General features: G+C 35.1%; 1 protein-coding gene across 1 annotated transcript in view; it reads left to right on the forward strand.

Moving 5' to 3' along the window:
• Positions 1-24,973, forward strand: part of BRWD3 (bromodomain and WD repeat domain containing 3) — a 105,794-nt gene that overhangs the window by 43,515 nt on the left and 37,306 nt on the right. Inside the window, exons 11-21 of the mRNA XM_037156537.2 lie at positions 266-366; positions 1,733-1,773; positions 4,338-4,442; positions 5,606-5,759; positions 9,388-9,522; positions 10,557-10,685; positions 11,587-11,812; positions 15,558-15,725; positions 17,114-17,294; positions 19,100-19,193; positions 23,392-23,541. Of these exons, the coding sequence (XP_037012432.1) occupies positions 266-366; positions 1,733-1,773; positions 4,338-4,442; positions 5,606-5,759; positions 9,388-9,522; positions 10,557-10,685; positions 11,587-11,812; positions 15,558-15,725; positions 17,114-17,294; positions 19,100-19,193; positions 23,392-23,541 (1,484 nt within the window). The remainder of the gene's footprint in view (positions 1-265; positions 367-1,732; positions 1,774-4,337; positions 4,443-5,605; positions 5,760-9,387; positions 9,523-10,556; positions 10,686-11,586; positions 11,813-15,557; positions 15,726-17,113; positions 17,295-19,099; positions 19,194-23,391; positions 23,542-24,973) is intronic.

The following is a 24,973-nucleotide window of genomic DNA, read 5'->3' on the forward strand; positions in this document are numbered from 1 at the left end:
ATGTTCATGAGCCAAAATCCTATATTTAATGTATAGTTGGTGAATTTTTTACTGGGTTAAAAATATAGTTGTGTTTTAAATATTTCTCTTATTTTTCTTGAATTTTACTTAATTTTCTCTGAATTGTTACTGCATCTGTGACCATTAGAAGACAACCTAGTGTTTCTTGAAGCCTTTTTGTTAATGTAAGTTAGCATATAGCTAAGAAGGCAGCCAGAGGGTTTTTTAAGTTCCTTGGTACAATATTTACCTTTTAATTCTCCAGGTGGTATGTTCATTACAACAGGGAGCACTGACCATGTGATTAGAATATATTATTTGGGTTCTGAGACTCCTGAGAAAATTGCTGAATTAGAGTCACACACGGTAAGAAAAAAATGAGAAACTTAATATTTGCTTTTTTTTAACAACCCTGAAAAGATGTTTTTTTTTTTCTTTTCTGTTCTATACCCTAATTAATATAGATTGGATATGAAACCTGTATGGTAGGGTGTCTCATTGGTAATGAAGATAAGTGAAATTTTGGATTTAGTATGGTTGTAATATTTAAGATAATTTCTATTTGACTATATGGAAAAGGAAAAATACGTGTAATACAGGGATAATTTATGAAAACCCTCTTTGTACCTTCTATATTTCATTAATCATATAAGCTGTTTGTTACTTTAATGTCTACATACTTACTAAAATACATTAAATATATCTTAGGAAAAATTCTTTTCAGTTGATTTAGCTTGTTGATCTTAATATGATTGTTTTCAGAATGCTAGAAGGAGGTAGTAAATGAGTGGGAAAGATTCAAGAGGGGAAATAAGAAGAGAAAATGTTTTTGCAGGGGGCCCAGCTGACATAAAAAGTCAGAAAACTTAAAACATTCCCTGTTGAATTGGTGGCGGTTAGTCACTGGAAATAAGATGTACTTTCAGAACATCTGTTATTGAACTGGTAGCGAGACTCCAGAATCTGTCAGATAAAAACTACAGTGAAGTCATGGAACAGTGTGAATCACAGATACCTCTGGACAGAGAAAGACAGTTTAATAATTTTTAAAAATGAAAAATAATTAAATATAAAGATATTTACTATCTGTTTCTTTTTAAAAATCACATTAGAATGAATGGTTTTTGAAAATGTGTACAGCATTTGAGGGTAAATTTTAGCTTATTATCAAAGAATAAAGAGAAGGAAAATGCATATTTTGGCTTATATTTTAATTTTATCATCAGTACAATACACATTATATTAAAAGAAGATTCAACCAACAGCATCTAAACTAAAATACCTAAAGACAAATAATTAAATAAAATATGTAAGAAATAGGTAATGACTGATTTGTTTTCTGAAATTTGAAAAACAGTTCAGTGGGAATTTCATTCAACTACTACTAAATCAGTTAGTTACTTTAAGGCAGTATTTCAGATTAGTGTAATGTCTTATTATGAGAAGCATAATAAACTAATACCTCATCAAACTAGCTGTCTCTTGAGATTATGGTTTAGAAACAGGTTTGCCTGTGTCCAGTTTGTCTCAAATTACTGCTGATTAAGCCTTCGTGCTTAGTTAATTAATATTGTTTCAGCCGTTATTAATTTTTAAAGACAATTTGAGTTCTTTCAGAAAATTGTAGCATTAAAAAATCTACACGTTGAGGCTTTTGCATGTGAAATTGAGGGGAAGAGTGCTTTATTCATTTTACAAATGAATTCTAATAAAAATCTGTTTTATGTCTTAGGACAAAGTTGTTGCCGTTCAGTTCTGTAACAATGGCGACAGGTAACTATATAGTACATATCAGTGTAAACAGATGTTTGACATATTTTATCTCTGTTCCCTCAGAAGCAGCTACCTCTTCTCCAGACACCTTATTTCAGTCCAGTCACTTAGGCTGAAAGCTCTTGCCTATCTTTGATAACATCCTTACCCCATCTTTTCTAAATTCCTATTCAAGTAGTAGTGATGATAGGCTATCAGTTCTTTCTTTCTCGGTGATTTCTTTTTTGTTTACTTTGCTTTTTCCATTTCTGTTATCACTTGCCATTGTCAGGATTCCATTATTTGACTCATTACCATCAGTTTTCTTCTCCCTTCTAAATACATCCTATCCATTTCTGCCAGATCAGCGTTACTCTGTTCAGAAATTTTTAATGTTACTTCTTGGTTTATAGAGTGGAATTCAAATGTTTTAGCCTAGCATTCAGAACTCTCTACAACTTGACTTAGACCTACATTCTTACTTCGTCTGCTATTCCTATATATATATATATATATATATATATATATATATATCCTCTGGATCTACCCTCATTGATTTACCCATTGTTCTTGTTGCATTCTACATATATTTTCTCATCCATTCTTTTGCTTCTACTACACCTCACTATTCTTACCAAGAAATATCATCATATACCTTCCCTTCACTCCTGTTCCCTCCTACATCTGCCCTCTGCATTCCACTCTATTTTCCCTCTTCCTCCTGTCTCTTCTCTGAGTCTTCTCTTTCTTTTAAGGTTTTCATGCTCTACTTGATACTTTCCTGACTGCTCCAGATTTTAGGTTCCTTGCCACCTGCTAAACATCTGTATCACTAATTTTATCTGCTATTCATATGTACGTATTTTCTGTGTCTATAAAACTCAGAAATTATATACAGGTATTTGCATCCTCTGACAATCTTCCCTAGACTAAAAATTGACATAGAATAGACATAAAAATATAACCACGTAGCATAATTTGTATTCATATATTTCTCTAGGGACTTTATGTGGGTGAGCATGTTTTATTTTTAAATATTTTTTGATAGTAGGTGACTACTATGATACTTGTTCACCTTTTTTAAATGTAAGAGTAAATACCTTAATGATGGTCTACAAAAAGTGGCCTTAATTGGCAATGAAAAAATATTCAAATGATTTTTAAGGGTGGTTTATTGCAATATATTTAGTTATATACTTGAAGATTTGTCTACTACTTTTTCATGCCAGAAGAATCTGAATATTTTTTAGTCCGTGCATTTTTTCTTAAAGGAGAAATCATCTTAATTGGTTATGTGGTCTATAAGCACATCAAAAGATGTACAATTTTACTAATAATTAAAGAAATGCAATTTAGAATAGCAGTAACAACTTTTTTTCTTTCAGAATGACAAGGTAAGGAAGAATGATAACACCCAATATTACCACAGGTTTAGGAAAAAATGAATATTCTCCTAAGATTTTTGATGAGATTATAAATTGTTTAAAATTTTCAGGGAAATAATTTGACAGTATGTTTTTAAAGCTTTAAAAATATGTCTACCCCTTTGACTCAGCAAAGATATATATGTACAAAGATGTATATTGAAGTTCATCACATTTTTATGATGGTGACGACTGAAAATAGCATAAATGTTAATCACTGGGGAGTGGTTTCAATATAGTTTGATATATCCATATAGTTGAACACTTATTAAAATGATGGTAGTTTTATTTGTCCACATTGAAATAGATATATAAACTACACTTAAGTCAGGGAAAAACATTATATATAGTATAATTCTATCTCCTATGGGAGTATACATAAATATATATGTATGTCTTTAATTAAGTTGTCAAAGACAAGAAAAGTATGAAAATTAATAGTATTATTGATAAATGAATGTATTTTTATAGCAGTTTTATTGAAATTCTGTGGCTTTTAGTATATTCAGAGTTGTGCAGCATTTACCACAGTCAATTTTAGAACATTTTCATCACCTCCAAAAGAAATGACATACCTTTCAGCTCTCAATTTCCAATCGTTTTATGTCTGCATCCTCAGTTCTAGGCAACCATTATTCAATTTTTGTCTCTGTAGATTTGTCCCTTCTGGATATTTCATATAAGTCATCTTTTGTGACTTCTTTCACTTAGCATAATGTTTTCAATATGCATTCATGTTGTGACATGTATTATTATTTCATTCCTTTTATTGATGAATAATATTTGATTGTATAGATATACCACAATTTATCTATTTATCATTTGGTGGACATTTGGGTTGTTACCACTTTTTGGCCTGTTAGGAATAATGCCATGAATTATTTCTGTATCAGTTTTTTGTGTGGACTTATGTGTCAATTTCCTTTGGAGATATACCTTCAAGTATATCTCCAAATTCTGGAGATAATGGGAGTAGAAATGCTAAGTCATATGGTAACTCTGTTTATCCTTTTGAGGAATTGCCAAACTGTTTTCTAAAATATACCATTTCTGTTCTTCCCAGTAGCATAGGTGGATGAAAGTACCACTTTTATGATTAGCAAAAAAAGTGGTTTCTTTTTTGGAGGAAGGTAATAGTATATTTTTATTGTTTCTTTTCAGTTTAAGATTTGTTAGTGGAAGCAGAGATGGAACAGCAAGAATTTGGCAGTATCAGCAACAAGAATGGAAGAGTATAGTGCTAGATATGGCTACTAAAATGACTGGGTAAGAGTGGGTGTTAGATGTTTCAGTGGTGGCTCTCAGAAGGTATAGTATCTTACTTTATTGAGTTATACTTAGTAATGACAATAAAATATCTTTTTAGATAAGTAAGTAGTTTGGAGTTCATTGATATGTGTAAAATTTGCATCGGTGCTCAGTTTCTGAATAAATCACCTTTAGCTGTTGATTGACATACTGGGTGAAATGAACATTGCTGACTTACTTAAAGTTCTGGATCCCTGTGATCACTGTGCTCTACTAACGCCCACAGAGTCATTCGCTGCCTTAGTTTTTCTATATGTCGTGTGTGTGTGTATATATAAAAATATGCACTTATATTTATATGTATATGTCATATGACATAATTATATATTATGTGTATGTATATATAAAATGTATATTTATATGTATATACACATGCACATGTATTTATATGTATATACATATGTATTTATATACACACATATTCCACTTTGTATTTTGAGGCTTCCCTATTATATATCATCATATGTTTATTCCTGTAACTTATTAAGGATACCTTTATAATGTTTTTTATCATTAGCATTCCAACTTAACCTTATAAGTAAATTTAGCTTTGGTTTCCTCATCTGCACTGTTGATTGAAGATAAATAATTATCTCTTTATTGTATGACCCTGAAATTAATTATCTTTCTATTAATAACAATGTAGAACTGAGTTTGTAGTTACAGCCAGAAACTGGGTTATGTTTAATTAAATGAAAAGTTACTGAATCTCTTACTGCTCTTTTATAAGGCCTACTAATTTTACAAAAGTTAATGTTTATAGAAATAAAGTATCCAATATATGTTTTCTTCATATTTCTGGTAGCCAAATAACCTTGTATTTTATTTTTCAAGGGGTTTGTAGACTTCTTTCTAGTTTTGCATTTTTGTTGTTCTTATGTAACTAACTGTTTTAATTTTGCCATATTGTGTACTGTTTTCCTGACTAAAATAAGCTATTTGGTATTGTTCTGTGTAGGTATTTTTATTACTTTATTTCTTCAGTACTTAAAAGTATAGTTTAGGATTTTTATTTCCAGGAATTTTCATTCTCCTGGAAAGATTATTGATATAATTAACTATTTCAGTTGCACTTCTGTTAAAAATTTACAATGCATGAATATTGCAAATATTTTGTTTAGGAATAACCTGCCATCTGGAGAAGATAAGGTCACTAAACTGAAGGTGACTATGGTAGCCTGGGATCGCTATGACACCACAATTATTACTGCAGTGAACAACTTCCTTTTGAAAGTATGGAATTCAGTCACAGGGCAACTTCTTCATACTTTATCCGTAAGTATTATATTTTGAGGATAATTAAAATGATCTAAAAGAACATTCTAGAAGACAGGAAATTCATGTTCTGGTTTACTTTCTATGAGTTACTATCCACTGGATAAATAATTATTTGAGGTATCTCTGCTGACGTAGCTGCAAAGGTGACACATGGGATAGCTGCTGAAAGCAGTTAGGAAAATTTTCAAGATATTTTCCAGGTATAGTATTTATTTATCTGTTATATTGTTATATGCAGTCAAGGGTACATAAATTATTTTATCTTTAGCATGAGTCAGGACTTTTTGTTTTTTTATTCTTTTAAGGGTAGAATTAACTTTATTTTTGACAAGGATATCTTGTATATTCTACTTTCATGGGTTAGTTTATGCAAGAAATAGAGGTATGAGGAAGAAGTAGTAGAAAAAGGTGTCTTTTCCTCTTTTTTTGTAAAGGATGTATTTGCCATAGTAAAAGGCTACAATATTTGGTGTGAAAAGTAGATAGGAGTAATAGCTGAAATTACATGGGTTTGGGTTATGCTTGGCGGCTTATCATGATACAGGTTCACTTCAAGTTAAATTCACTTATTGATGCATAAGTGCAATGCTTCAAGCAGAAGGGCCAAGTGATTGCCCTGTGGTTTATACCAGCAGTTTTCAACCGTTGTGCTGTGGCTCACTCTTGTGCTGCACAAATGTCTAAAACATGCCAGACCTGACTATTTAGTCAGGGGCACTGACCTCTTTTCCCTTAGGTTGTCAAGTAAAAAATGACAACAACCAACACAACAATAGCCATCTGGTACGGATGAATCAAAATTATACCTACTTTTTTTTGTCAGATTGGCAAAAAATATATTTTTGGTATACTGCAGAATTTTAATAATTGATTTATATGTGCCATGAGATGAAAGAGGTTAGACATCGCTGTTTAATACAGTAGTAAGTGATAAGGACTAGAAACCAATTCTCAAGACTCAGTAGTCTTTGCAGCATTCTTTGGTTCAGATCCTTATTTGACTCCTTTGCGAGATAATCTTATCTAAGATCTCTGAGGTGTCTAAAGATTTGTTTAATTTTGGGTGCATTTCCAGTTTATCTTTCATATAACTTCCAAGTCCTCTTTCCTAAATAAAACCCTAAAACTGTTCAGTGGGATTTTTAGATTCTTCCTTTCATATGAAAACCAGTACTGACCTTGTTCTGGCTTTCTCTATTTCCTAATGTAAGTATCTATTAATGTGTGTGGAAAATCCTTTACTTTTTGTTTGATTCTTTATTAGGAAATGTTTGTCTGTGTCAGCACACTCTACCAGTAATGCTTGTATAAAATGAGCCCTATATATAATGTTCATTTTTCTAGTAGTCACAATTTAAAAGGTGTAACAATTGAAACTAATTTTATTTTTTAAACATTTTATTTATTTATTTTTAGAGAGAGGAAAAGGGAGGGAGAAAGAGATGGAGAGAAACATCAGTGTGTGTTTCCTCTTGCAAGCCCCCTACTGGGGACATGGCCTGCAACTTAGGCATGTGCCCTGACTGGGAATCGAACTGGTGACCCTTTCTGGTTCACAAACTGGCACTCAATCCACTGAGCCACACCAGTGAGGGCTCATTTTAGTAGTATATTTTATGTGACCCAATATATCCAATAGCATTTTCAACATGTAATTAATATAAAATTATTAGTGAAATATTTGCATTCTTTTTTCACACTAAATCTTTGAAATCCTAATGTGTGTATTACACTTACAGAATACCTCAATTCATAATAGCCACATTTCAAATGCTTACTAACTATATGTGGCTAGCAGCTATATTATTAGACAGTACAAGGCTATATCTCTAAAAATCATAATATCAAAGGCCATGTTGTATTCATTGGTTTCATGAATCCATGTAAAGTTCTGTCTTAATAAGTACTTTAATTTACAGTTCTGTTTAGTTGCATTCTTCCCATGGCTTGACTTTATAGGTCATCTGTTCTCAGTGAATTTTATTGAAGACATTTTAGAACACACTACTTTCAGTTTTTATAACAGTCCAATTTACTTAGTTTTGGTAAAGAACTTACATTTTCTGTGTTAACAGTTTCTGTATTAGGGTCTTAGTGGGGTGTAAAGTTTTTCCATTTAGTAAATATTTCTTGAGCATCTCCTGTGTGCCAGCTACAGAGTTAGATGTTAGGAATAAATGGGTCTATAGACTATTAGGAGAAAAATGTAATGAAATAAATGCTGAGAAATAAAAGTCCAAAATAAAATGGAAGTTTTTAATAGGGTGATAAAACCTTGTCTGGGAGGGTCAGAGAAAGTTTCTTCAGGAAGTGAAGTTTAAGATTTGCCCTGCCGGGTGTGGCTCAGTGGATTGAGTGCCAGCCTGCAAACTGAAAGGTCACTGGTTAGATTCCCAGTCAGAGCACAGGCCTGGGTTGTGGGCCAGCTCCCTAGCTGGTAGTGTGTGAGAGGCAACTGATCAATGTTCCTTTCGCACATCAGTGTTTCTCTCCCTCTTTTTATCCCTACCCTCTCTTTAAAAATAAAAGACTTGAAAGGTAGGAAGAAATTACTCATGTCTCGGCCTAAATGTCACCTTTTTGACAAGGCCTTCCTTTATCAAGCAATCTAGAGTAGCTTCATCTTGCTTTATTTTCATCATAGTGTTTATCACTACCTGTATTTTCTTACTTATATTTTTTCTCATCATGGTAGGTGATTAATAAATGTTTGATAAATTACAATACATATGTGAAGAGATTGGAAAGTCCTTTCAGAAATAGGGGAAAGCATGCACAAATGTCCTGAGGTAGAAGGGAGTTGAAAGCCAGTTTTGGGCTAGAGCATGGAGAGCAGAAATGGAGAGTCACCAGAGAGGAGTGGTGAAGTGGACAGGGGCCAGACAATTGAAGGCCTTGCGAGATCTACCCTAAGACTAATAGGGAATCACTAAAGGGTTTAAAAGCAAAGGAATGCCATGTGAATTAGAAATGTACACTTAAAACCTATGTAATCCTATTAACCAGTGTCACCTCAATAAATTTAAATTAAAATATCATATAATTCTGGTGATATAGTAGATAGTAGATTGGAATGGAAATAAGAATGACTTGGGGTATACTGTAGGAGTCAAGGGTAGGATGGGCCATGATATAATTTGGATTTGTGTGGTGGTGGTAGAAATAGAGGTGTACTAATAAATAATACTAGGACAGATGATAAATCTTAACACATTACTGATTTTGACTAGATTTTATTCCCTGTGATCTAGTGACTATGCCCAATCCTAGGGCATAGGATATTTCTCACTGGGCGATGCTCCATGGTCAGGTAGACCAGTTGAAGTTGGTAGCAATTAAATCGAGGCATGAATTGAGAACCATCAACATTCTACCATACAGGAGATAGCCAACATACTCAAAATATCCAAATCAGTAAAGTTATTGGTGAAAATGAAAAAATATGTCTTTTATTTTACAGAAGAATCCCTCAACAGACCTTTTGGCCAACTCAGTAGTAAATGCTGTTCAATTGGTGTGCATGAATTAATCGGAATAGAGTTGATAGCACACTCCTGAGGTCTTTTGACCAAATAAAGTAGGTACTTAGGTTTGCTTTTCATATTTAATATTGATTTTATCACAGGGACATGATGATGAAGTATTTGTTTTGGAAGCACATCCATTTGATCAAAGGATCATACTTTCAGCGGGCCATGATGGGAACATATTCATTTGGGACCTTGACCGGGGGACCAAGATTCGGAATTATTTTAACATGGTAAGAAAAATTGTACTTTGTTCATATTAAAACAGGCTTCTCTTTCATGACAGCTTGGTAATGAAAGTATACTTAGTGCTAAGGAACCTCTTGTGATTTGTGTTTAAATCCACACAGTAACAACAGGTGTCTCGACCTCAGGGTAAGGCCAGTAGAGAATTACACCTTTCAGGGCGACTGTTATCATGGTGTTAGCATTTTCCAAATTCTGGTCTCCAGCCCTAAACTAGAAACTCAGATTTTATAAGGTTTTGGAACTAACCCTAACCAAACTCACAAAAATGTTAATGTTTCAACTATAATCCTAATTTATGAATTAGAACAGTTGACTGTATTTTACCTGCCTCTAGTGAAACACACGTGGCTTTAGTTAGTAATCAGGGAGTTGTTTGGCAAGCATGGGAGTGGAGATATGAATAATCTTCATGTATATTTCGTACAAATCATGTGAAAATCTGCTGGGCTCTCCTCTCCTAGTGGAACACGTTACTGTGGTGATGGGACTACTCATGTACATATTCAGCGCCTCACTCTGGAGAACAGTCATGACTAAACATTTCTAAATTGTTGGCTTTTGAGCTCCCTTCTATAGGCTTTGTACAGATCCAGAGCATTAATAATACCCTCTGTTTTTTGTTAATAAAATTGATTTGTTGCACTTTAATTTTAGGATGGTTATTTTAAGGCTTAATCACATTACAATTTAAGATAAGAAGATAATATTTGGACTTTGCTGAGATAGCAGCTTTGTCAATTTGTTTGTGTTTAGATCTTTTTTAGTCTACTTAGTCACTTAGTCCTTTTCGAAATACAACATTGCTAGTAATGTTTGATACCAGTCATTGCATTCTTATTCTCCCTAATTTCTTTTAGAGCTTACTGTTTCATTAAGCTTCTGGCTCACAGAAGCCAGAAAGTACATCAGAATGTTGATGCATCAAGAATTTAAGATATTAGCAAACAGAAGCTATTGCCCACTTATTATTTGAAAATTACCTCTTAAGATGACTTAAAATTATTCCTCTGAATTTCAGATTGAAGGTCAAGGCCATGGTGCAGTGTTTGATTGTAAATTTTCGCCAGACGGAAACCATTTTGCCTGTACAGATTCTCATGGGCATTTGCTGCTTTTTGGTTTTGGATGCAGTAAATACTATGAAAAGGTTAGTGTGTTTAATTTTTGTGGTAGAATTCAATTTTGAATTGTATCATTTGTAAATTTTTTTCAAGTCTTCAGTTAATAAGTCTTGTATGTTAACAGACATAAACTAACAAAGTCACCTTTCTTGGTAAAAATTTTCATTACTACCAGAACACAAGACTTAATAGTGATTAAAAATATATATAGGGTGATGTAGATATAAAAATTTATTAGAAAATAATTTTACTTAGGGTATATTCTCTGTACTACCTTTCAGCTATAATAGGGAAATTAACCAGATTTCATCCTCTATTTATCATAAATTGGGAATAAACAACTGATGATTAAATATTTATATATTTTTTTTGCTTATCTACTTTTCCTATTGTTGATATTGTTAAAATACTTTGGAAACCGATTTCATCAGTTTCTTATATTTTATTACCTGTGAATTTGCAATAGATTTTAGAAACTTGGAGTCAAAAGAGAATTCAGAATCACTGAATTCAGCTCAATACTTGTATCACCTTTGAGTGTCTTTAGGCAATTGGTATTTACCTGCCTCACCGTTGATATTATACTCCATCTATCCTTATTTGAATAGAATGGGAAGTAGTTATAAACATTTGTATAATTTTTGCAACTTAAATAAAAATACCTAATTTTATCTATTCTGTTGCTTTACTTCTTATCCTAATTGGAGAAATATGATGTAGGGGCAGAAAGTAATACGGATTGTAGCATTTTGTGGAGAAAAGATGTCATTATAATCTAGGTGATTCCCTTCTACTGAGAGGAAACATAGAGGAATATTAGAGAAGGCATAAATTATCTGATTTGAAAAATGCACGTGCTGAGGAATAAAAATAAGCGCTTATCTATAAATTCCCTGTGCACACAAATACTAAACATCTGTCATAAAGATTCCAGATCAGATGTTCTTCCACACGGATTATCGACCACTTATCCGTGATGCCAACAACTATGTATTAGATGAACAAACCCAACAAGCTCCTCACCTCATGCCTCCCCCATTCTTGGTGGATGTTGATGGAAATCCTCATCCTACAAAATTCCAAAGGCTAGTACCAGGACGGGAAAATTGTAAAGATGAACAACTTATACCACAGCTGGGATATGTGGCTAATGGTATGTTATCTCCAAAATTAAATTTAAAATATTTTGCAAAATGTTATACTTGCTGCTGTTCTCTCTGTGATATATGCCCCTTGTGAAACTCTGTGGCAGATTATAATATATTTTGCCTCTATTAATTTCAGTTATGTGGTACTTTTTACCTTACCAGAGTACTTTTACATTGCTTATCTCACCTGGACACAGCTAAATAGATTAGGACTAAAAAGAATATGCTCAAGGAAGCCCTGGCTGATGTAGCTCAGTGGATTGATTGCGGGCCTGCAAACCAAACAACTGTGGTTCGATTCCCAGTCAGGGCACATGCCTGGGTTGCAGGCCAGTTCCCAGCAGGGGACACATGAGAGGCAACCATACATTGATATTTCTCTGCTCTCTCCTCCTCTAAAGATAAGTAAATAAAATCTTTTTTAAAAAGAATATGCTCAAGGAGAGAATGACCGGTTTTTTAAAAAATATATATTTTATGAACTATGCTGTTACAGTTGTCCCATTTCCCCCCTTCATTCTCGTCCACCCTGCACATCCCATCCCACTCACATTCCCCCCTTTAGTTCATGTCCATATGTCATAAGTTCTTTAGCTTCTACATTTCCCATAGTATGCTAGCTCTCCCCCTGTCTATTTTCTCCCCACCGTCTATGCTACTTATTCTCTGTACCTTTTCCCCCTCTCTCCTCCTCCCACTCCCCACTAACCCTCCATGTGATCTCCATTTCTGTGTTTCTGTTCCTGTTCTAATTGTTTGCTTGGTTTGCTTTTATTTTAGGTGTTGGTTGTTAATAACTGTGAGTTTGCTGTCTTTTTACTGTTCATATTCATATTTTTAGCTTCTTTTTCTTAGATAAGTCCCTTTAACATTTCATATAATAAGGACTTGGTGATGATGAACTCCTTGAACGTGACCTTATCTGAGAAGCTCTTTATCTGCCCTTCCATTCTAAATGAAAGCTTTGCTGGATAGAGCAATCTTGGATGTAGGTGCTTGCCTTTTATGACTTGGAATACTTCTTTCCAGCCCCTTTTTACCTGTAAGGTCTCTTTTGAGAAATCCGCTGACAGTCTGATGGGAACTCCTTCATAGGTGACTGTCCTCTTATCTCTTGCTGCTTCTAGAATTCTCTCACCTTGGGTAACTTAATGATGATGTGTCTTGGTGTGTTCCTATTTGGGTCCACCTTCTTTGGAACTCTTTGAGCTTCCTGGACTAACTGGAAGTCTATTATTTCCTTTCCAGATTGGGGAAGTTCTCCTTTATTATTTGTTCAGATAAGTTTTTCACTTATTGCTCTTCCTCTTCTCCTTCTGGCATCCCTATAATTTGGATGTTGGAATGTTTAAAGATGTCCTGGAGGTTCCTAAGACTCTCCTCATTTTTTAAAATTCTTGTTTCTTCATTCTTTTCTGTTTGGTTGTTTTTTCTTCCTTCTGGTTCACTCCATTGATTTGAGTCCCAGTTTTTTTCCCCATCAGTATTGGTTCCCTGTGCATTTTCCACCATTTCACTTAGTATAGCCTTCATTTTTTTCATCTAATTTGTAAACAAAATCAACCAATTCTGTGAGCATCCTGATCGCCAGTGCTTTGAACTGTGCATCTGATAGGTTGGCTATCTATCTCTTGGTTGCTTGAAAGTATTGGCTCTGGGGCTTTGATTTGTTCTCGCACTTGAGTCTTTTTTTTTTTTTTTTTGGTCTGGTTGTTCCTGTTATGTAGTGAAGAGCGGGAGCCTTAGGTGTTCACCAGATCATCGTGACCCAGTTGCTGGGTTGTGCTGCTGTAGGCGGGGTCAAAGAGGGAGAAATGGCACTTGCTCCTCTCTCTCATCTCAGTCCCCTCTGCCACTTTGCACAAGCAAATTGGGCCCTTCTGGTGTTGGTTTCCGGGTGGGTGGGCTTGTGTACGTTCTAGGACCCTGTGAGTCTCTCCAATCAATTCTCCTGTGAGGCTGGGAGTCTCTCCCAGCACCTCAACCCCCTCAAGTGTTTTCTATCCATGCTTTTAGGCTTAATTTCCCATTGCTGGGACCCTGGGTTGCAAGGTCTGTCTCGCTGCCTGTTTTCACCTTGTTTATCTATGCGGGAATGTGTGACCATGGTCTTTCAGCCTCTTTGCACGCCTCACTGTGTCTCCTCATTGCCTCCCCGGGTCCGGAGGCTTGCCAGCCACCACTTTTTCCTGCTGCGACCCCTCTCTGCCAGCCGCCAACTCCTCCCCTCTCACTGGTCTGGATGAATGGTTGTTGGACTTCTACACAGTTCAGTTTTCTGTCAGTTCTGGTTGTTTTTTTGCTTTTAAATTGTTGTTGTCCTTCTTTTGGTTGTGCGAGGAGGTACAGTGTGTCCACCTATGCCTCCATCTTGGCCAGAAGTCTCCTGACCTACTTTTTTAGGGCCCTGAACATATGAATGATCATGTTGTTTATTGTATTAATTTCTAGTAATGGGTATATGTGCTAACTTAAATGTGTCAAGCTTTTACAATAGATGAAATTCTGCTTCTCAGAGTATTGGTATTTTAATTTGAGAGTCCATAGGTAATGGACCTAAGAAGACTGAATTTTAAAACCACGAGCTGGGAAGCGTCTACCTGTTGTCATGTTTGAAAAGCAAACAATTATTGAGTGTTGGGGAGGGGGATTGTAAGTGCTTGAATAACACTCAGTCTTGAAGGATATTGAAACAGTGGCGATGCATAAGGGGAAGATAATAGAATAAGATATTGAAATAAACTTTTCTGTATCAAAGCAACTCTTCTGGTTAGCATAATTTCCTAATGTATACTGCCTCTTCCACCCCAGCCTCCACAGCAGAGTGCCTTCATATGTTTATTACATGTAGGTTTTCTTGCAGGTATGAACTAGTGACTTTATGATTTGCAAATGATTTCTTACTAGGGAATTTAGGCTTGAATTGACCTTTTTAAGAGTGATATGTTGCACATCCTCTTATGATCTTATAAAGATTTGTAAAACAATGAAATGGTGTCACTATGTGTTATTGATTACTTTGATGAAAATGCTATTTGTTAAACAGAGAGGAGAGCAAGAATATTAAGTAGGAGATAAAACTAAAAACATCTGAATTTTAAAAATCTAATTAATCACACTTCATTTCATGTAAGACTGATCACTTGGCTACTGTATTAGATACCATTTGGCTGGAGGCTAAAATGAAAACAACAGGTATAAGATGTAGTTAAGAAAGAAGAGGATCATAGAAATGAAGTTTTTATTAAAAAGTAATCATTAAATTTCAGTGTATCATAAGAATAATTTCTCTACTCATCAATATGCTGAGGTATTACCAGAAGAGATAACAGTTGAAAGACCATAATTTGATTTCTTTCAGAAAGGAAATTCTCATTAAAGAATGATGCAAACTATTTTAGGTATGTGTGGTTGAGCTTGTTTCGACTTTACTCAACTCTCTATTTCCAACTTTTAGCTTTCAATACTCTGTGGAGAGAATTCATTTTTAAATTAATAATTTAATAATTATTCTTTAACATGTGGAAGCCTTAATGATAATGTTTAATTTGGGGATATTGGTTAAGCTGATGTACCAACATTTTTAGACATTCTTTTAAAAGTATTTTGTTTGATACATGCTTTATTTTCATTTTAACCCAGTTTTTAATTATTCGTCTAGATATTTATTTATTGAGTTTAATTTTACTCTCTTTAGGTTATCCTAAAATGTAAGTAACTTAATGGCCTTATATCTTTGTTCTCGTCAAGGTGATGGTGAGGTGGTAGAACAGGTAATTGGGCAACAAACTAATGATCAAGATGAGAGCATTCTTGATGGAATAATCAGGGAGCTCCAGAGAGAACAAGATCTGAGACTAATCAATGAAGGAGATGTTCCACATTTTCCAGTTAATAGATCATATTCTGCTAATGGTGGTAAGTATACATGTATTTATAAAAGGTATGATAAGTGTGTTTCAGTTACATGTGAGGAACCTTTCATGTTTGTAAATAAAAACATTTTGGGTATTTAGGGGAGGTTTTGGGTTTTTTGTGTCAGGTGATATTTACTAATTTTTTAAATATATTTTTAATTACAGAAAAACAATATTTCTATTAATTTATAATTGTGCTAATACATATACCAGAGTGACATAATGTCATCATCACTTATGGCTCAAATGACTTAGTGTCTTTTAAGAAATACAGGTAGTTTCTTTTAATATACAGTAGTCTTCCCTCCTTACCCCCACCATCTACACGGGATAGGTTGCAAGATCCCTGGGGGATGCCTGAAACTGCAGATTGTACTGAACCCTATGTATACTGGTTTTTTTTTCTGTGCAGATATACCTATGATAAAGTTTAATTTATAAACCAGGCACAGTAAGATTAATAATAACTAATAATAAAATAAATAATTATAACAATATGCCATAAAAAGTTACATGATTGTGATCTCTCTCTCTCTGATAACTGATCTGGTAATTTAGACAGTCACTAACTGGTGGGGAACATATATAGCAGGGATATGTTGAATTATTCTGGAATTTTCCAGTTAATATTTTTGGACCATGGTTGACCATGGGTAACTGCAACTAATAAGACTGAACTACTATAACTAGGTTTCTTTGAATGGATTTAAAATGGCATTAGTCCAAGGGACCCCAACTGCTTTCCGATGTTGAGTCGTTTTGAGTTTTTTCTGATGTTTACTTTTACAGTTGACTATTTCATCTTCCATTTTTGGTTTATTTGCAAATACAAGAAAAATAATCTAGCCAGGGACCTTTCTGTGGGATTAAAAAGAAAAATAAAATGTTTATTACTTTTTCCCTTTTTTTACTGCTATCAATTGAAATTTTGAAAATAAAATTTGGATGGTTAAAATCTTTCCATTAATACTTTGTCTCACTATTTTCGAAAACCTTATTGAGGCTTTATTCAACACCCCTTTGATGGTCTAAATAAAAATAGAATTTACATTGAAAAGCTGCTTTCAGAGCTAGTAGTAATATACATTTGTGAATCTACTAAGTCATATTAAATATACTTTTTGTATTTGCTGAGAATTTAGTAGATTAGAAATGTAAAAGTACTTTGAAAAAAATTAAAAGGGCTATAGAAACTTTGTAGATGTTTATTGAGTGACTGCTTCACTGGTAATGCTGTAAAAACCATGAAGGGGATAAGAAAATGTAGAACAAATGGGTGGGAATGTTGTCTAGCAATACTATGAATCACCTATTTTATTTAGACCTCTGATCCAGAAAAGTTTGGTGCCTTTGCTCAGAAAGTGCTCTCTATTTTTGTTTTTGTTTTAGCTCTGAGAAGTCCAAATATGGACCTATCTTCTCCAAATATTGGACTCCGACGTAGTGGTCAAATTGAAGGTGTCCGGCAAATGCATAACAATGCTCTTCGGAGCCAGATGGCTACTGAACGAGATCTCATGGCATGGAGCAGGAGAGTGGTAGTAAATGAACTCAATCAGGGGGTTAGTAGGTGAGTCAATAAGGTAACATTAATTAAGAAACTTGAGAGCTTTATTTTATAGGTAAATCAATATGTTCTGTTAGCCTAATAACTAAACTATTTTTTTAAATGCAACCAAATTATGCATTAGTTTTTCCACATTATTTTAGTTGGTTCATTCCATAACATTATTTAATGATTATCTTCAGTTTACTTAGCTCTTTGTGTGAAATACTGAAAAATGAAAATCATGATCTTTGTCTTCCATGAGTTTATAGTCTCGGTTAAAAAACAAAAATACAAATACTGTTAACTAAAAACATGAGGCTTTTTGTGATTAAATATGTTAGTGTTATATGGATCTAAAATTCAACAGTGATTCCAAGAAAGCAATCAACTTGATATCGGAGCAATTCTGCATTACAGTGTAGTTGTGTAGTAGATCCTAGTGTTTAGGGGGGTATTTATAAATGTTATTTAAGTAGATTTACCTGGGAGATGAAAGGGTTTTGTTAGGATAAATTTCAAACTTAGAATCTCTATCTTTTATGTTCTTCAGATTCCACATGTAAGTGGAAATATATGGTACTTGTCTTTCTCTGACTGGCTTATTTCACCTAGCATAATGTTCTCCAAGTCCATCCATACTGTTGCATAGGGTAAAATTTTCTTCTTTTTATGGCCTTGTAGTATTCCATTGTGTAAATGTCCTATAGTTGTTTTATTCACTCATATGGATGGGCACTTGGGCTGCTTCCATATCTTGGCTATTGTTAATAATGCTGCCATGAACATAGGGGTGCCTATAGTCTTTTGAATTAGTGTTTCTTGTGTCTTTGGATATATTTCCAGAATTGGAATTGCTAGGTCATAGGGCAGTTCCATTTTTAATTCTAAGGAAACTCCATACTGTTTTCCACAGTTACTGTACTAATCTGCATAACAAATGAAAAAGAATCTCTATCTTTTATGTAAACCCTAACATTTGCCATAATATCAACTCCAGATAATCTTTAGCCACTGGAAATAGATTAATAAAAGATAAAGTATGTTTGGTAGAGCACACATAAATTTTTTAAATCATTTTATCTCCCTAAACACCCCTTTTAGCAGCTCAGCTTATATGTAGCAAAGTCAAATTGCTTTTGCCTTTTCTTCTGTTAGCAGTAAGAAAAAAGGACATATAGCTAATTTAGGAACTGAATGCTACCCTCTGACAATACAGTAATTTAAAGTAATTCTCTACTCAAAACATTAAAACTAGAACTGAAAGCAAGGACTCAAATAGATACCTCTTGCCAGTGTTCATTGCAGCATTTATTCATAATAGCTGAAAGGTAGAAATAACATAAGTGTCTGTCAAGATGAATGAATAAGTAAAATGTAAATAGTATATGTCTAGTGGAATATTATTCAGCCATAAAAAGGAATGTAGTTCTGATACCTGCTACAACCTTGAAAACATGTTAAACTGAAATAAGCCCAATACAAAAGGACAAATAACATGTGATTCAACATACATGAAATATCTAGAATATGCAAATTCATAGATACATAAAGTAGATTAAAGGTTAATAGGCCTGGTGGAAGGAGAAATAGGAGTTCGTTGTTGCTTAATGGTTACAAACATTATGTTTGGAGTGATTATAAAGTTGTGGAAATAGTGACGGTGGTTACATAGCATTGTAAATTTTGTTAATACCACTGAACTGTACACCTAAAAATGGTTAAAGTAGTGAAGTTTACATTTAGAAGTATTTTTATTATCTGACTTTTAAACCGTTGGTCTGCCTTTTGATGATTTTCTATTTTTTTGCCCTTTGTTTTCCTATTAGGGTTCAGGAAGAATGTAGAACTGGGAAAGGTGACATAGAAATTAGTCTTTATACAGTTGAAAAGAAGAAAAAGCCATCCTACGCTGCCCAAAGGGTGAGTTTAGTTTTACAGTACTTCAGGATACACTACTTGCAAAAATTTGCAGATACCAGGTCATTGAAAGGTGCAGTATGTATTAATGGAGTGTTTTGATAGGTACCAGGTTTTTGAAAGGGTACAGTTGTGTATTAAGGGACTGCTTTGGTGGGCGGCTACATATAGGGAACCTATTTTTTGAAACCCTAATGGAGCTATATGGTTATTAACAAGGATAAAATTACACAAGCCAGGACTGTCCCAAAATATTTACGACATGTAGTCATTGTAGTTATAGGAAATTTGTATTAAAATACCACTTATATTTAAAGAAGGACTTTAAAATGATTGCCTGATCAGTAATCACAATGTAAAACAAATACTTGTGTACCCTAGGTCAGCGGTTGCCAAATCTGGTCTACTGCCTGTTCTTGCTAATAAAGTTTTATTGGAACCTAGCCACACTTACTGATTTATATACTGTCTGGCTGCTTTCACACTATACAAAGTCGAGTAGTTGCAACAGAGATCATATGACCTACAAATCCAGAAATATTTATATTCTAGCCCTTTACAGAAAAGTTTGCTGACTCCTACCCTAAGCAAACTCTTGGCCTACCTAATCATAGAGTAGTAAAATGTTATCTCTATGTTGGGAAGATTCATATTCCCAGTAAAAACTGCAAAGAAGGGAATGTAATTCCTGTACTCTATTAGGAAAATGGTAAGCCCCTTACTAGCACTCTGAGTTTGAATGAACTGGTGGCATAAGGAAGTATAGATTTATTCCTGCATCTGACTGTAACTCGTAAAGGGTACGGTGGCTCCGAAAGTCTAGGATGAACCTAATTTTAATAAAGAAATGTAGGCAATGGACACTGAATTTGAAATACAATTTTAGGTTAAGTACTACAAGAATATCTCAATATTCTTAGATCATCTTTAGGCCCAATTTCTTAATTTCTATTGACATTTCGTTAGGTTATTTGATGTCTGAGACTAGTAAATTGGGTAGTTGGGTCTATAAAACATTTTCATTTATAGAAAATTAAAATTAAGTGTAAGACACTGGGCTTTTGTACTGCTTTATAAGACTTTGAAACTTGTTCACTCACGATGACAAAGTAGAATTGTAGCTTTGATATAGGGTATCAGTAATAATTTATATTTGTAAAGATTAGAATAAATGAGTTTTCACTTTACATTTTAGCCGTTATAATTAAATGTTTGTTTTGAACTGTTTCTTCAATTAGTTTTTTATAGAACTAAACAAGTACATATTCTATTTAAAGTTATATGTACATAGATATGATATTGATAACTTGCTTCATCCTGTAATTGTGAATAATGTAGTATATGTAAATTCTGATTGGGCAAGTTCTTGCAGCCCAGACTTTCAGCACTGTTTTCAATTTGATCACAAAATTTTCAAAATAGGAAAGTAATTGCTATTAGTGAAAGGTAGGTTGACTATACAAGATATGTCCAGAACAAGTCCAGCCATTGTTAATATGACGAGAATGGTTTGCACAACATTGATGTAACCTGGCAGCCAAGGAGAGTGGACTGGAATGTGCATGTGTGAACAATGATGACTTCACTGCACTAGTCAATGGGGTGGTAGATTCCTTTGAGTGAGCATACTTATTGTGTGGCCGTCACATTCAAAATGACTGAACGAGTAGAGCAATGAATCTGCATCCAATTTTGTGTGAAGTTCAAACGTTCCTTCACACAAACTATTGGGATGATTCAGAAGGCTGAGGCTGTGGGTAACTAGTGATTGGCAGCTTCATCACAACAATGTAATTGCTCATGTCTCATGCAAATTTTGGAGGGAAACATCAAATCACCCAGGTAACTCAGCCCCTCTACAGCCCAGATTTGGCACTCTGTGACTTCTGGCTTTTCCCAAAACTAAATCACCTTTGAAGGGGAAAAGATTTCAGACCATCAATGAGATTCAGGAAAATATGATGGGGTAGCTGATGGTGATGGGAAGAACTGTGTGAGGTCCCAAGGTACCTGCTTTGAAGGGGACTGAGGCATTATTGTCCTATGGACAGCATTTCTTGTATCTTGTATTTTATTTAATAAGTGTCTCTGTGTTTCACATTGCATGGCTGAATACCTCCTGGACAGACTATATATATGTATATATATACTTTATATATGATCATTCTCTTCAGCATATATATATATCTTAGGTTTTCTTGGGTTTTCTTTTTTTTTAAATTTTTTTATTGATTATGCTGTTACAGTTGTTCTATTCCCCCCTTCATTCCCCTCCACCCTACCCCCCCATCCCCACCATTACCCTCCCTTTAGTTTATGACCATGTGTCTCAGGTCCATTAGATTCTATATTTCCCATGCTATTCTTGCCCCCCCATCTATTTTCTATCTACTGTCTATGCTACTTATTTTCTGTACCTTCTCCCCCCATCTCCTCCTCCCACTCCCCTGTTGCTATCCCTCCTTGAGATCTTCATTTCTATGTTTCCACTCCTGATCTAGCTGTCCTTTTAGTTTGCTTTCGTTTTAGGTGTGGTTGTTAATAACTGTGGGTTTGCTGTCCTTTCACTATTCATGTTTCTTTAGCTTCTTTTCCTTAGATAAGGCCCTTTAACATTTCATATAATAAGGGCTTGGTGATGATGAACTCCTTGAATTTGATCTTATCTGAGAAGCACTTTATCTGCCCTTCCCTTCTAAATGAAAGTTTTGCTGGATAGAGCAATCTTGGTTGTAGGTCTTTGGATTTCATGACTTGGAATACCTCTTTCCAGCCCCTTCTTGCCTGTAAGGTCTCTTTTGAGAAATCTGCTGACAGTCTGATGGGGACTCCTTTGTAGGTGACTGTCCCCTTAGCTCTTGCTGCTTCTAGGATTCTCTCTTTCATTTTAATTTTGGCTAATTATGATGTGCCTTGGTGTGTTCCTTCTTGGGTCCAACTTCTTTGGGACTCTCTGAGCTTCCTGGATTTCCTGGAAGTCTATTTCCTTTGCCAGATTGGGGAAATTCTCCTTTATTATTTGTTCACATAAGTTTTCCACTGGTGGCTGTGCCTTTCCCCCTTCTGGTACCCCTATAATTCGGATATTGGAGCGTTTAAAGATGTCCTGGAGGTTCCTAAGCCTCTCCTCATTTCTTTGAATTCTTGCTTCCTGACTCTTTTCTGTTTGGCCATTATTTGCTTTCTTCTGGTCCACTCCATTGATTTGAGTCCCAGTTTCCTTTTCATTGCTATTGGTGTCCTGTGCAATTCCATTCATTTCAATTAGTTTTGCCTTCATATATTTGTCTAATTTGTGGCTATAATCAACCAGTTCTGTGAGGATCCTGATGACCAGTGTTTTAAACTGTGCATCTGAGAGTTTTGCTATTTCTTCATCGCTTAGATCTATGGGCTGTGGGGCTTTGAGATCATGTGACATTTTTGGTCTGTTCTGGCCCTTTAAGTGTGAGAAGCGGTGCCTTGGACTCCCAGGTCGCTGGGTTGTGACGCTGTATGTGGGGGCGTGGTCAGAGCGGGAAATGGCGGCCCCCTCTGCTGTTTCTCACAGCTGGGTGAGGATTAGCGTCTTAGGTGGTTCACCTGGGCCGGGCCACTCAGAGTCGCTGGGTTATGACGCTGTATGTGGAGGTGGGGTCAGAGCGGGGAAATGGCGGCGCCCTCCACTGCCTCTTGCTGCGGGGAGCCGCCGGGCCCGGTCCAACCGCCCACTCCCTCGCCTGTCCTTCCACGCACAAATGCGCGACCACAGTCAACACGCAGCACCGCTCCCCCGCCGTCTCCCCCGCGGTCGCTCACTAGGTCCAACCCTCCGCCTGGATTCCGCGTCTGGATTCCGCGCCTGAGTCCGGCTGACCGAGTTTTCCTGTGCAATCCCGCTTCACCAGCTGCTGGTTTCGCCCCTTACCGGTCAGGCTGAAGAATTTGTTGTTAACGGACTTCCGAAAAGTTCAATTTTCCGTATTCTGGCTGTGTTTTCTGTTGCTAATATTTAGTTGTCTCTAAACTTGGTTGTGTGAGAAGGCACGGCACATCCACCTATGCCTCCATCTTGGCGGAAGTCTCTTAGGTTTTCTTTTGAGGGATTTATTTCTATCTCTTAGCAATACCCCCACCTAATTGATTTGCTCTATATATCTCTATTATGTATATTCAATGAGCCTTTAATTTTTTTTAAATCTGTTTTCTTTCTGTTTTACAGAATGATTATCAGCCTAGCTGTGGACGGTCTTTACGAAGGACACAACGGAAGCGTCAGCATACTTACCAAACACGGTCCAACATGGAGCATAATTCGCAAGCACCATGTCAAAATTCAGGTGTGCAAGAAGACTCAGACAGCTCCTCAGAGGTTAGATACGTTATTTACTCAATGTAATTTTTTGTTTTCCACTTCTTATCATCACTTTGGATTGACTTTGAAGAGTCGTTTCTTTAATAAAAATTATTTTTAAGATTTTTAAATAAAAAATTATTAAGGTATTTAATAGGCAAATTGGAGTATTATGTGGAAATTCTTTTACCTGTGTTTTCTGATTTGTACCTAATGTTGAGGGTATCAAACATGCTAGCACAAGTTTAGCTTTGGGGCAGTGAGAAAAAGTAGAGATTAAATGTGCCTGGAGATGCAAAGAAGTGGAATGTAAACAGTGAATACAGTTGCAGAACTGGGTGATTGTCTAACTAGCAGAATGTATAAGTTTTTTGTTATTGTTGACTTCACCAGTCATGGACATTAGCAAGTGCTGATTTTTCTATGACCTACCTTGTTTATTGAATTCATTGAATAAAGAGCATAGCAGTACTTTTCTTCATGTTATTCTCTTCTTCAATCTTTTCCTTTTGCTCTTTTAACTATAGTTGCTAGGTAAATAATGAAGATTTAACTATGCATTGATAATGAATGGCATACCTCATTCTTCATCCCCTACTTACAATTTTTTAGTCTTATCATTGATGTCCCCCTCTCCCCTACCCTTGTACATCTTGATCTGAAAAGAATGATTACATATAAAGTAACTGATGTTACCTTTTTATTTTTATTTTTTAAAAGATTTTATTTATTTGTCTTTAGAGGGGAAGGGAAGGAGAGAGGGAGAGAAACATCAATGTATGGTTGCCTTTCATGCATCCCCTCCTGGGAACTGGCCTGCAACCCAGGCATGTGCCCTGACTGGGAGTCGAACTGCAATTGTCTGGTTCGCAGGCCCGTGCTCAATCCACTGAGCTATACCAGCCAGGGCCCTGATGTTACCTTTTTAACATAATAATAGTATTGTGCTTGTGTTTTAAAAAAAATCTTAATCTTAATAAATATAGTTAAGCTGAGCTTTGGTCTAGATTCATTCAAAATGCCTAAGAGGCAGTTGGTGAGGATGTAGGTAAAAGAAATACATAGTCAGTTATTTTCTAAACTGGAGATTGTGTACCCCAGGGGTGTCTATTCCCTCTAGTTCGGTATGTTTGAAATTTTATATAATAAAAAGATTAAATTTTGTGGGAAGTAAGTATATTAACTTGGTGGAGGTATATAGATTTTTAAAAAATTGTTCTAACATTTAAGAGGGTTATATTTGAGTCTTGAGTCTATTCAGTCTTTGAAATAATGAAAGATGTCTTACATCATTAAGCTAACAAATGCCAGAAAATTTTTGCTACCTGGTAGGTGGAAAATGATTCTGTACATTTTAACTAGAACTTTCAGGAGGGACACAATTTGTTATATAACAGGTAGTGTGTGCTAATTAATAATCTGCTATTTAGTAACCATGTATCTCAATCGA

The sequence above is a fragment of the Artibeus jamaicensis genome, unplaced genomic scaffold, assembly GCF_021234435.1.
Source record: "Artibeus jamaicensis isolate MK-2021 breed Jamaican fruit bat unplaced genomic scaffold, CSHL_Jam_final contig_241, whole genome shotgun sequence".
Taxonomy (NCBI): domain Eukaryota; kingdom Metazoa; phylum Chordata; class Mammalia; order Chiroptera; family Phyllostomidae; genus Artibeus; species Artibeus jamaicensis.